Here is a 12315-nt window from a genome sequence, read left to right on the forward strand (position 1 = left end):
GAAGTGCTTATTTTTTCCTTTCAGTTCTATGATATTCATCCGATTTTCTTTTTTGTTTGTTTTCATGTTACGTTGTCCCATTTCAGGAGCAATTATGTTTGCCTCTCCACATTTTAGAAGAGAAAGGTTTGAGCCAGGTTGCAGTGACGGTCCAGGCTCTCCTGGAACTTGCCCCACCCAAGCAACAGCAGCACCAGTTATCTGCTGTTTGAGGATCCCCAGGACCGTGGGCACTGGCCTGGCCAAAACAAGGAACAGGACACCGTGATTGCTGCTGCCAGCTGTCTGCTTAAACAAAGCTCTTATGTGTTCTCAGAAGGGACCATTCCCATGATTCCTAACAGGAATATTTTGCTTCATTTCTCCATTTTAGGGGAGGTTATTTCCATTTCCATTGAATTTTTTTACGAAGACACCATTGGTTTTCTCAGATGAAACTTCTCTTACTGAAAACCCAGCACCTAACCTGGCTGTGTTTTCCTGGAGAGCAGGTATATTTCACGTGCCAGAAAGCACATCTGCGTTAGGCACAAGCATGCTGTGCCGTTGTTTTTACCTGCTCCCAAGACAACTGGTCTGCTGGTTTCTAAACTTGGTTGTTCATTAGAATCTCCTGGAGTATTTGTTAAAATACAGATTCACATTCAGTAGATCTGGGGTAAGGCCTAGGAATCTGCATTTTCAACAACCATTGTACATGTTTTTGTTAGAGAAGGAGTTCTGCTCAGTTGCCCAGGCTGGAGTGCAGTGGCACAATCTCGGCTCACTACAACCTCCGCCTCCCGGGCTCAAGCGATTCTCCTGCCTCAGCCTACCAAGTAGCTGGGACAACAGGCGCCCGCCACCATGCCTGGCTAATTTTTTTGTATTTTTAGTAGAGATGGGGTTTTGCCATGTTGGCCAGGCTGGTCTCAAACTCCAGACTTCAAGTGATCCACCTGCCTCAGCCTCCCAAAATGCTGGGATTACAGGCGTGAGCCACTGCGCCCGGCCTCCCAGAGTGCTGGGATGACAGGCGTGAGCCACTGTGCCCAGCGCCCGACCCATTGCACGTGTTTTTCACGTAGTGGAAACCACTGTTGAAAGCTAGATATTTGTATGTTTGGCAGGGAGGGTAATGGCCCTGCTGCCTTTTTCACCCACATTTAAAATCAAAAGCTATATTATGAGGAGTTGGACTGTTCTGTCAAAGGCAAAACAAAAATAATATAGAAGGCCTAGGTTTTGCATAGTCTTCTTTTTTTTTTAAGAGTTGGAGTCTTGCCGTATTGCCCAGGCTGGTCTGAAACTCCTGGGCTCAACTGATCCTCCCGCCTCAGCCTCCCAAAGTGCTGGGATTACTGGAGTGAGCCACCGGGTCTGGCCCAAATTTTGCATAGTAAAACAGTGAAACAGATACAGTTGTTTTAAGGTCTGTGTTCTAGGCCTCCCTTCAACTGCAGTCATACCATCATAGAGGATGGTTCTATGTCATCCTGTTATCTGGACATTATAATAAACAACAAACCCTCTATACACAGGTTCCACATCCTGAAGCTGAATCATAGAGGATGGTTCTATGTCATCCTGTTATCTAGACATTATCAACAACAAGCCCTCTATATACAGTTTCCAAATCCTGAAGCTGATAGCGCACTTGTTCTCACTGAGCCTCCCTCCCCGCCCTTCTGCTGCTCCTCAGACATCTGGGCCTGCAGACACATTGCAGTCACAGCACATACACTTCTAGCCCGGAAAAGCCTAGTTTCTTGTATTTCTTTCAGGTAACTGCCAGTTTCTGTGGCTGAATTAAAGCACTTACGGCATCTTCCTAGCTGGGTGTGGTGGCTCACGCCTGTAATCTCAGCACTTCGGGAGGCTGAGGTGGGCAGATCACCTGAAGTTGGGAGTTAGAGACCAGCCTGACCAACATGGAGAAACCCCGTCTCTACTAAAAATACAAAGTTAGCTGGGTGTGGTGGTGCACGCCTGTAATCCCAGCTACTCGGGAGGCTGAGGCAGGAGAATCGCTTGAACCCAGGAGGCGGAGGTTGTGGTGAGCCAAGATCGTGCCATCGCACCCCAGCCTGGGCAACAAAAGCGAAATTCCATCTCAAAAAAAAAAACGCGCCCCATCTGGCTCCACCACTAGCGCCTTTATATACTCAATGATGGGTGGAGGAAAAGGGCCCAAGGGCTCACACTGCACAGGAGCCTTTACGCAAGTTTCAGCTAGTTTTCCTTCCCCTGCATTTTGAACTCCTTTTAGTTGTTGGTGATATCCTTTGGTGTTCACTGCCTTTGTAAAACAAATAAAGTAAGCGGAACATATCCTTTTGTTTCTGTAGTTGTTAACTGTTCTGGATTTTCTTTACAATGCATCCATTTGGGCATAATGTTATCCCTCTTTTTATCAGGTAAATGTAGCATCTAAAAATAGCTTTGGATCAAATCATGTTGAGTACCTGGTCAAAGTAATGTTTTCTTCCTTGTTCTTGCAGAGAAACAAATTCATCAGAACATTACCACTTGACCAGGTTTAAAATTGTATAACAGGCTGGGCATGGCGGCTCATGCCTATAATCCCAGCACTTTTGGAAACTGAGGCAAGAGGATCACTTGAGCCCAGGAGTTTGAGAGCAGCCTGGGCAACATAGCAAGACCCTGTCTCCTCAAAATTAAAAAAAACAGGCGTGGTGGCACCTGCCTGTACTCCCAGCTACTCAGGAGGCTAGGGTGGGAGGATCACTTGAGCCTGGGAGGTCGAGGCTACAGTGAGCCATGGCTGCACCACTGCACTCCAGCCTGGGCAACAGAGTGAGACACCCATCTCTAAAAATAAAATAAATTGTATAACATACAACATCTAAGTTCAATGCCCAATCTTATAGAACAAAAGTAAAATGTCCTTATGTAAGACCCCATTATATTTGCAGTTCCCAGCAGACCCACCGACTCTTATATACCCTTATATAACTTGTTTAGAATTTAGCCGTGTGCATTTTTAAACTGTATTTGTCAACATTAAGCCTCAGTACAGTCTTCAAATTATATGCCACCAGAAATGAAACTCAGCAAAAGACAGGATTGTTTTTAACATATGCAAGCCAGCCTGGCCAACATGGTGAAACCTTGTCTCTACTAAAAATACAAAAATTAGCCAGGCGTGGTGGTGGGCACCTGTAATCCCAGCTACTTGGGAGGCTGAGGCACAAGAATCGCTTCAACCTGGAAGGCGAAGGTTGCAGTGGGCTGAGATTGTGCCACTTCACTCCAGCCTGGGCAACAGAGCAAGACTCTGTCTCAAAAAAAAAAAAAAAAAAAAAACCCCACCAAACCAAAAGCATAGTATGCAAGGAATAATTCTAGAAGACATTACATAATGCAATACTTGCAACATTTGCAACTAATTTTCCCATAGGGATAAATGGAAATTTCAACTTATTTCAAATTTTGCACATATTATGAAACCTTATTAATGTATTTTTATCAAACTAAATCAGATTTGTATTTGAATTGTTAGGAAAAACCACGTGCAGTTTTGGCTGATAATTGAAGGAAAAATATAAAATACTTTGAATTTTTTTTCTCTTTTTTCAAACACTCTGCAGAGGTATGAAGGTATGAATTTCTTTTTTGTGTCAAGTTACAAAAACGAATCATGATGCTTTTGTTGGGAGAATTTTTGTATTCAGTATTTTGTATGTACCTTTTTTTTTAAAATTGGAAAGCACAATTCGGTTTAACATTTAGCTTTGCTTGACTACAGTGTAAGATGAAGATGACCCTGTCACGGCTCCCCTGACCTGAAGCAGAGCCCTTCCCATCACTGACAGTGTCGGGGGCTGAGAGCCCCCCAGCAGAGCCTTTCCCATCACTGACAAGTGTTGGCGGCTGAGAGCCCCCCAGCAGAGCCCTTCCCATCACTGACGGTGTCGGCGGCTGAGAGCCCCCCAGCAGAGCCCTTCCCATCACTGACAGTGTCTGGGGCTGAGAGCCCCCCAGCAGAGCCCTTCCCATCACTGACAGTGTCGGGGGCTGAGAGCCCCCCAGCAGAGCCCTTCCCATCACTGACAGTGTCTGGGGCTGAGAGCCCCCCAGCAGAGCCCTTCCCATCACTGACAGTGTCTGGGGCTGAGAGCCCCCCAGCAGAACCCTTCCCATCACTGACAGTGTCTGGGGCTGAGAGCCCCCCAGCAGAACCCTTCCCATCACTGACAGTGTCTGGGGCTGAGAGCTCCCCCAGCAGAGCCCTTCCCATCACTGACAGTGTCGGCGGCTGAGAGCCCCCCAGCAGAGCCCTTCCCATCACTGACAGTGTCGGGGGCTGAGAGCCCCCCAGCAGAGCCCTTCCCATCACAGTGTCGGGGGCTGAGAGCTCCCCCAGCAGAGCCCTTCCCATCACTGACAGTGTCGGCGGCTGAGAGCCCCCCCAGCAGAGCCCTTCCCATCACTGACAGTGTCGGCGGCTGAGAGCTCCCCCAGCAGAGCCCTTCCCATCACTGACGGTGTCGGCGGCTGAGAGCCCCCCAGCAGAGCCCTTCCCATCACTGACAGTGTCGGGGGCTGAGAGCCCCCCCAGCAGAGCCCTTCCCATCACTGACAGTGTTGGCGGCTGAGAGCCCCCCAGCAGAGCCCTTCCCATCACTGACAGTGTCTGGAGTTGAGAGCCCCCCAGCAGAGCCCTTCCCATCACTGACAGTGTCGGGGGCTGAGAGCCCCCCAGCAGAGCCCTTCCCATCACTGACAGTGTCGGGGGCTGAGAGCTCCCCCAGCAGAGCCCTTCCCATCACTGACAGTGTCTGGGGCTGAGAGCACCCCCAGCAGAGCCCTTCCCATCACTGACAGTGTCGGCGGCTGAGAGCCCCCCCAGCAGAGCCCTTGCTACCTACAGAGATTTTCTGTCAGCAGTTTCCCAGTATTTCAGACTCATAATCTGTGTTTAGCACTCCAGTGTTCTCTTGTAATACCCAGGTCTGGAAACGACCCATGGAAAGAGGGGCCTTTGTATTCTGCTAGAACACAGAGCATAGTAGTAGATCACTTTTCTGAAGAGCTTTTTAAAATACAGCTAATCAAAGAGTTTGCGATTTCTCTTTTCTACAGCTCAGCAGTGACTAATGATGTGTGACTATGCTAATGAATTTGATGAATTCGTAAAAACTAAGTGCTTAAATGGTTATAGAAATGAAAACATGGATATTTAGAAGCCTTTCTATATACACAGTGCAGTGAGATGGTTTACAGCAAATTTCATTTTATTTCTGAAAATGTAAACATGTAATTAGTGAAAGATTTTGTAAAACATTGTCCTATATTTGTATGTCTGTAAATATATTGCATAAGTTCTAAGTATAAATATGTCAGTATCATGTATGTTATTTTAAATTGCCTGTATGCCACTTTATACGTTGACATTCAAATAAAAGCCAACACTTCAGTGGCATGTAATAAAAGCTGACTGGAGAGTGTTCATACCTGAGGTGTGGTTCCCTTGGCAAAGGTGAATCAAGGAAAGGACATCTTATTTCCAGAGGGAATGTCAGCAGAAATGGGGGCTTCAGGACAGGCTTTTGAGATCAAATTCATTTTCTTAAGGAAGTACAGATATCAAGACTGAGCTTTATTTGGAGTTAGATAGAAGGCTTAATTCAGGAAATGTATGTGACACATTAGGACAACTTTGCTCTTGGAAGCCTTTAGCATCCCAAGGCATTGTTTTGACTCATCAAGGCAAGCATGATCTGGTGGACGCGTTTTTTTTCTAGGAGAAGAGGGAGAGTGACAGCTTTCCTATTTGCCAGGCACAAGTTAGATATTTTCACACACCTGATTTCTTTTCATGTTAACACTCCATAAAGTGGGGATTGGTGGCCCTAGTGTTCCACTTGTCAAAAATATCTCCAAACTAGCCTTCCAGAGAACCTGTATCCCCATCTTTACAGTTTGTAAAGTTGTATATCCTAACATCCTATTTCTAGCTTGTATTTATAATTGGTATCCCTGTTTCCTAGAAAAGTTGCTGAAGCAGCTTATAACTGGATATGTATTCCATGCCATTTTCACCTGAATAAAAACACCAAAGTGACGATAAATCTAAAAGGCAGGCAGGAACCAACATTTATTAAAACTTAGCTGTGTATATATTATGCTGGACAGCTAATAACATCATATTATAATTCCTACTGAATACTTTTGCTCATAAGAGTTTTTTCACTACAGACAAATTGGGTAAAATCAGAATCAGACATTACAGGAATTACTGAAGTTTTAATGCATCACTGTAACTAAGCCAATGAACTCCTTTGTTCTGCTGAGAAAGAGCAAGAAGAATGAATCTTCACAGGACTACCAGAAACTTCTTCCCAAAAAGGTATGAGGAAGCCCTAAGTCAATGGTATAATCCTAAATCAGGGTTTGAAAACCCACCTAACAGGCAGAGTGAAATTAACAGGCCAAGTGAAATTAACAGCCCGAGTGAAATCAGGCTTCCCTGGGAAAGTCTCAATAGGAAACAACCTGTAGATGAGTCATCTTTGAGGTACCAGGTGTTTCTTAACTCTCTCCAAGTCCTTCCCCCTCCAGAATACCAGCGGAAAACACAGAAGAGAACTTGGTCACTTCTTCTTGCCTCTCCTCTTATCCTTGCCTTTACCTTTGCCTTTTGAATCCTTGCTATCAACTTTGTCTTTGGGCATCCTGAAACCACCAATTTCTCTCCGTATCATAGTGCCTCGCCACCAGGCCTGGAGCTGGAAGAGAAAAGGGGAGTGAGTACGATGTATACTATGCCTGACAAGCTGCATTCTTTCCACATAAAGGGACTGTTGAATGAAGTAACTTCTGTCTGACAAACAGTCTCTCTCCAGGACATGGAAGTAGCCAGGCACGTAAATCACTGCAGCGATGCTCTCCTGTCGTGCAGGACCCGGAGCTTAAGCCATGGACTCAAGAGTGAAGTTCTCAAGTAAAAATAAAAGGAATCTGATTTGGCCTATTTTTTCTTCACCCTTAGAAATCTGACTTCCTTATACTGCTTTCCTTGAAGAAAGTCCAGGTTCCCCATACTTAACAGCTATTTGAACCAAAAAGAATGTTAGTTACCTAGGCCAAGGGTAAAAGCACTCAGCCAAAAATGCGCAGATAATGCCAGGTGCGGTGGCTCATGCCTGTAGTCCCAGCACTTTGGGAGGCTGAGGTGGGCAGATCACTTTGAGCTCAAGGGTTTGAGACCAGCCTGGGCAACATGGCAAGACCCTGTCTCTACAAAAATACAAAAAAAAAAAATTAGCCAGGCCTGGTGGCTTGTGCCTATAGTCCCAGCTGCTTGGGAGGCTGAGGCGGGAGGATCTCTTGAGCCTGGGAAGCAGAGGTTGCAGTGAGCAGAGATTGCACCACTGCACTCCAGCCTGAGTGACAAAGTGAGATGCTGTCTAAAAAAAAAAAAAAAAAAAACACACAGATAAGTCTAGATGACTTTTATAGGCTTGCTTGTGCATTTCGTATCTTTAGTGATTGCTTAAAAGATCAGTTGTCCTAGTACTTTTGAAAAAGATTTAGCTTTCTTGAATATCTTGGTTTTTAGATAACAGTTGTTCTCAATACAGTCTCCACTGCTTTAAAGTCAGACTAAACCCTAAAGACTGGAAGCAAATCCACTAGTGAAAAGAAAGCAAATGTGCTCTTCAGCTCGTTCTTAACATGTTTGTTGTAAATTCAGGAATACTGACAAGTTTTATGGGGAAACACCATTGAAACTTGATAAATACTTGCTACTTACACATCTGACTCCTTATGGGAAGCTCAACTTTGGGTCTGGATACCTGGTCCAGAATGTGATATAAAACGTAACTATTTTAGTTCACCCCTAATATACAACCCAAACTATAGTGTACCCACTAGGGCCTCGACCTTCAGAGAGAAGGGCCAGCTCTGGACAGGTTCCGTCCAGCTTTCGGTTTTTGCTTGGGAGTATTTCACGTGATCTGTGACCTGCAAGTTTCATCATCACCGAGACACACAAGTTCACATAAAACTAAAAGATCTCTATTTTTTTCTAATTTGCTGCTTATCCTTCCCACCTAAGCAGCTTGTATCAGAACCCAGCGGAGAGTCTGGGCTGATGTATAAGCAAGATTTTAAGAAGTAGGAGGATATTAAAAAGAATCATTCTGTCAAGAGCTGGTTTTGGTTAGACATAGTAATCTTATATTTCGTCTCTGGGCCTAGGTTTTGCTTCCGCTGCTAACCACTTCTTTTTCCCCAGATGAAGAGCTGGGGGCACGTCCTTTTCTATGTTAACTGTCTCCCTGCGCCATGCACTGTGTGGGCAAATTCTAATAATAACAAAAGTCCATGCTGCTTCTCAGATCTGCAGTTCCTTGGTGTACTGAGATGCATTTGATAATGAATGAGAAATGCTTTTGTGTTCCTCAGTGTTAGGCCAGCTGTGGCGAGATACTGATTGTGGTTCTTTACCTTTATAACACTCTTTAATTCCAAGAGATCCTGTTCTACCTTCTTCTTGCTCCTCTCCTTTTCTATACGATCTTCAATGATGACCTGTTCATACTCTCTTATCTGCAAAGATAGACATTCATCATTTATTACAGTACTCTCTTGGGTAAGCTGTAGCCCAGCCAGCCCTGCACTTTTAATATAAAATTTCAAAATAAAACATGCTCAATCTAAAGATAAACCAAAGAAAAAAATGTAATAGATTCCTAGATGGTAAATATTCACATATTAACTTTATAATTGTTCCCAAAACTTTTTCAGCTTTAATAATTCAAATTTGTTCTATCTTTTATAAAAAATGAAATATGAATTAATGTGTGATAAATGACCTCAAAATAATATGGATTGTTTTTTAAACTTTGGGAAAATGTACATATACAAATAGCTGTCTTTTTTGTTTGTTTGTTTTGAGACAGAGTCTCACTCTGTCTGTTACCCAGGCTGGAGTGCAGTGGCGCAGTCTTTGGCTCACTGCAACCTCCGCCTCCTGGGTTCAAGTGATTCTTGTGCCTCAGCCTCCTGAATAGCTGGAATTACAGCCACGTGCCACCATGCATGGCTAATTTTTGTATTTTTAGTAGAGATAGGGTTTTGCCATGTTACCCAGGTTGGTCTCAAACTCCTGATCTCTAGTGATCTGCTCGCCTCGGCCTCCCAAAGTGCTGGGATTACAGGCGTCAGCCACCATGCCCAGCAGTAGCTGACTTTTGAAAGAAATTTAGGAAGTTCTGCACTTATTCCATAATGAAACCATAATCACAAGCTTGTTAGAAATCATCACTGACTGTCTCCAGAGGTCATAAACTAAGAATAATCACAATATCTGTCTCAAGGGGCTGCGCGGGTAGCACCTTGGACAGAGTAGGCACTACGTAAGTCAGCTACTGCAGCTGTCCCCGTCAGCAGCAGCAGCATCTAAAAAGAATTCTGGTGCTTTATAAGCGCACCTCTACTTTTGACCCCAAATAGCAATACCCAGCCACCGTGGCTTATTTGCCACTCCCTCCTCAGTGAGCGCCCTGATTCCTTCCTTACCATCTTTGCCAGGTCTTGAAGGTGTGCTAAGTCACTGGCCTTTGCGGCTTTGAGAGCATTTAGTTCATTCTGTTTCATTTCTGTGTCCTTATCATATTTCTCCATCCAGAACTCTAGCCTCTCCTCAAGTTTCTATTTGGAAAGAATATGAAAACATGGCATTCGGCAGACACAAAACACTGTATACTGTATGATTCCACTTATGTAAGTTTCAAGAATAAGCAAAACTTTCTATAGTGAGAGAAGTCAGAACAGTAGTTACTTACCTGGGTGGAGAGTTGGATTTCTGATTGGGAATGGGGGTGAGGGAGACTTTGGGATGCTGTAAATGTTCTCTGTATCTTTATCCAGGTGGTGTTTACATGAATGTGTATACATAACTGTTCATCAAACTATACACTAAGTACTTACACATTTTACTTGTATGTTAGTGAATTTAAAAATAGGGGGCCAGGCGCGGTGGCTCACGCCTGTACTCCCAGCACTTTAGGAGGCTGAGGTGGGCGGATCACCTGCGGTCAGGAGTTCGAGACCAGTCTGACCAACGTGGAGAAGCCCCGTCTCTACTAAAAATGCAAAATTAGCCGGGCATGGTGGTGCATGCCTGTAATCCCAGCTACTCGGGAAGCTGAGGCAGGAGAATCACTTGAATCCAGGAGGTGGAGGTTGCGGTAAGCCCAGATCATGCCATTGCACTCCAGCCTGGGCAATAAGAGCGAAACTCCATCTCAAAAAAAAAAAAAAAAAAAATAGGGGGAGGAGGGTAGTCTAGATGTCTGGATAAGGGAAGTTGCAATGAAGAGGAAACAAAAGGTATGTAGAAAAGTCTGAAGGATAAGGAATAGCATCGGATATCTCTTTAATTGACAGCACTAAATCCTAGTCAAGAAGGATACAATGTCTTCAGAATTCTAAAAGAAAATGAATGTAGGGCCGGGCGCGGTGGCTCATGTCTGGAATCCCAGCACTTTGGGAGGCCGAGGTGGGCAGATCACAGAGTCAGGAGATTGAGACCATCCTGGCTAACACGGTGAAACCCTGCCTCTACTAAAACTACAAAAAAAAATAAAATAAAATAAAAGGCCAGGCATGGTAGTGGGCACCTGTAATCCCAGCTACTTAGGAGGCTGAGGCAGGAGAATCACTTCAACCCAGGAGACAGAGGTTGCAGTGAGCCAAGATTGCACCACAGCACTTTAGCCTGGGTGACAGAGCGAGACTCCGTCTCAAAAAAAAAAAAAAAAAAAAACAGAAAAAGAAAGAAAAGAAAATGAATGTGAATCAAAGATTCTACATATAGCCAACCCAGCATTCAAATGTAAAGGAAAGAAAAACTATACTCAATCTTTCTGAGAGAGTTATTCAAGGATGTACTACTGTAGCAAAATGAAACATATATTAAGAAATGGAAGAGAACCAGTAAAACATGTATTTAAGCTATGTGATACTTTTTAATCATAAATCATAATTCAGAATTAAAATCCCAAAGTAGGCAGGATAGTCTAGTTGAATCTAGTTGAAAGAGCACAACTCTGGCACTGAAAGAAAGTTTACTTAAATTCTCTAAGCTTCTGGTTCCCTCATATGTAAAATTCTATACCTAGCCAATAATACAGTATTACTATTACAGTCATAGTACAAACCTCAGAGGGTTGTTGTGATGCTGAAATAATCCTTGTGAAGTCCACCCACAATGTGCATATATATACATAATATCTGCATATATATACATAATATCTGCATATATTATCACTATATATATTTACATATAAAATGAATGATTTCAACATGGGATGAAGAGAGAGAGAACAGGTAAGTGAAGTCTTTGCCTTAATAAAGGCAAAAGAAGATATAAACATTGACTAACTCTTGACAGAGAAATTTTAAAAGTATAAAAATATATGTTCACATTTTAAGAGTTGTGCTCACTTCAGTAACATATATACCAAAATTGGAACAATACAGAGATGATTAGCATGGCTCCTGCGCAAGAGTGACACACAAATTTGTGAAGCATTCCATATTTGTGTACTTTCTAGAAACAAAAAATGTAAAGTTTACCCCTAAAAGAACAGAAATGTGTAACTTTCAGACTCAGGGACGATGCACCTCAAGAGTGAGACATTGAGAGGTTCCTTAGGTGGCACATAGCATAGAATTTTTTAAAAACATGGCTATAGTCAATCATTGCGATTACACTGAGTGGGGTGGCTTGTGCCTGTAATCCCAGTGGTTTGGAAGGCAGAGATGGGAGGACTGCTTGAGGCCAGGAGTTTGAGGCCACCCTGAGCAACATAGCAAGACCCCATCTCTATAAAAATGTTTTTAATTAGCCAGGTATGGTGGTGCCTGTGGTCTCAGCTACTCAGGGCCGAGGCAGGGTGATTACTTCAGCCCAGGATTTGAGGGTGCAGTGAGCTATGATTACGCCACTGCATTCCAGTCTGGGCAATGGAATGAGACCCAGTCTCTTAAAAAAAAAAACATCTGATTATGTTAGAAAAACATGTCAGTTTGGTGCTATCACATCTCTTACATCTTCTCTTTCTTACTCTTGTTAACACTTAAAACAAAAAGAAAAACAAAAAAAAAACAAAGAGGGAACAGGCTCCAGACAGGCAAAAAGGTCTGGCTACAAGGTAATAACATCATTTGGTATTTTTTGCAATTCTATTTACATTATTTTATTTATTCATTTACTTTGAGATAAGGTCTGGATCTGTCACCCAGGCTGGAGTACAATGGCACAATCTTAGTTCACTGCAACCTCCATCTCCAGGGCTC

The 12315-nt window shown here is 43.6% G+C and overlaps 2 protein-coding genes and 1 non-coding gene across 9 annotated transcripts in view; 2 read left to right on the forward strand and 1 right to left on the reverse strand.

The window, feature by feature from the left end:
- Positions 1 to 5435, forward strand: part of LRCH3 (leucine rich repeats and calponin homology domain containing 3) — a 102072-nt gene extending 96637 nt beyond the window's left edge. For both annotated transcript variants that reach the window (XM_054480580.2, XM_054480579.2), the window contains one exon: positions 87 to 5435. In XM_054480580.2, the coding sequence (XP_054336555.1) occupies positions 87 to 212 (126 nt within the window). In that variant the 3' untranslated portion in view covers positions 213 to 5435. The remainder of the gene's footprint in view (positions 1 to 86) is intronic.
- A 635-nt stretch (positions 5436 to 6070) lies between these two features.
- IQCG (IQ motif containing G) overlaps positions 6071 to 12315 on the reverse strand; it is a 73891-nt gene continuing 67646 nt past the window's right edge. For 5 of the 6 annotated variants that reach the window (XM_054480594.2, XM_054480593.2, XM_054480595.2 and 2 more), the window contains 3 exons: positions 9532 to 9663; positions 8458 to 8559; positions 6071 to 6731 (listed from right to left, as the gene is read on the reverse strand). In XM_054480594.2, the coding sequence (XP_054336569.1) occupies positions 6597 to 6731; positions 8458 to 8559; positions 9532 to 9663 (369 nt within the window). In that variant the 3' untranslated portion in view covers positions 6071 to 6596. The remainder of the gene's footprint in view (positions 6732 to 8457; positions 8560 to 9531; positions 9664 to 12315) is intronic. The other variant, XM_054480599.2, reaches the window with a different exon arrangement.
- Positions 11453 to 11559, forward strand: LOC129034308 (U6 spliceosomal RNA). Its single transcript, XR_008501813.1, has one exon. It is a non-coding gene; the product is annotated as a U6 spliceosomal RNA (small nuclear RNA).

The sequence above is a fragment of the Pongo pygmaeus genome, chromosome 2 (assembly GCF_028885625.2).
Source record: "Pongo pygmaeus isolate AG05252 chromosome 2, NHGRI_mPonPyg2-v2.0_pri, whole genome shotgun sequence".
Lineage (NCBI taxonomy): Eukaryota > Metazoa > Chordata > Mammalia > Primates > Hominidae > Pongo > Pongo pygmaeus.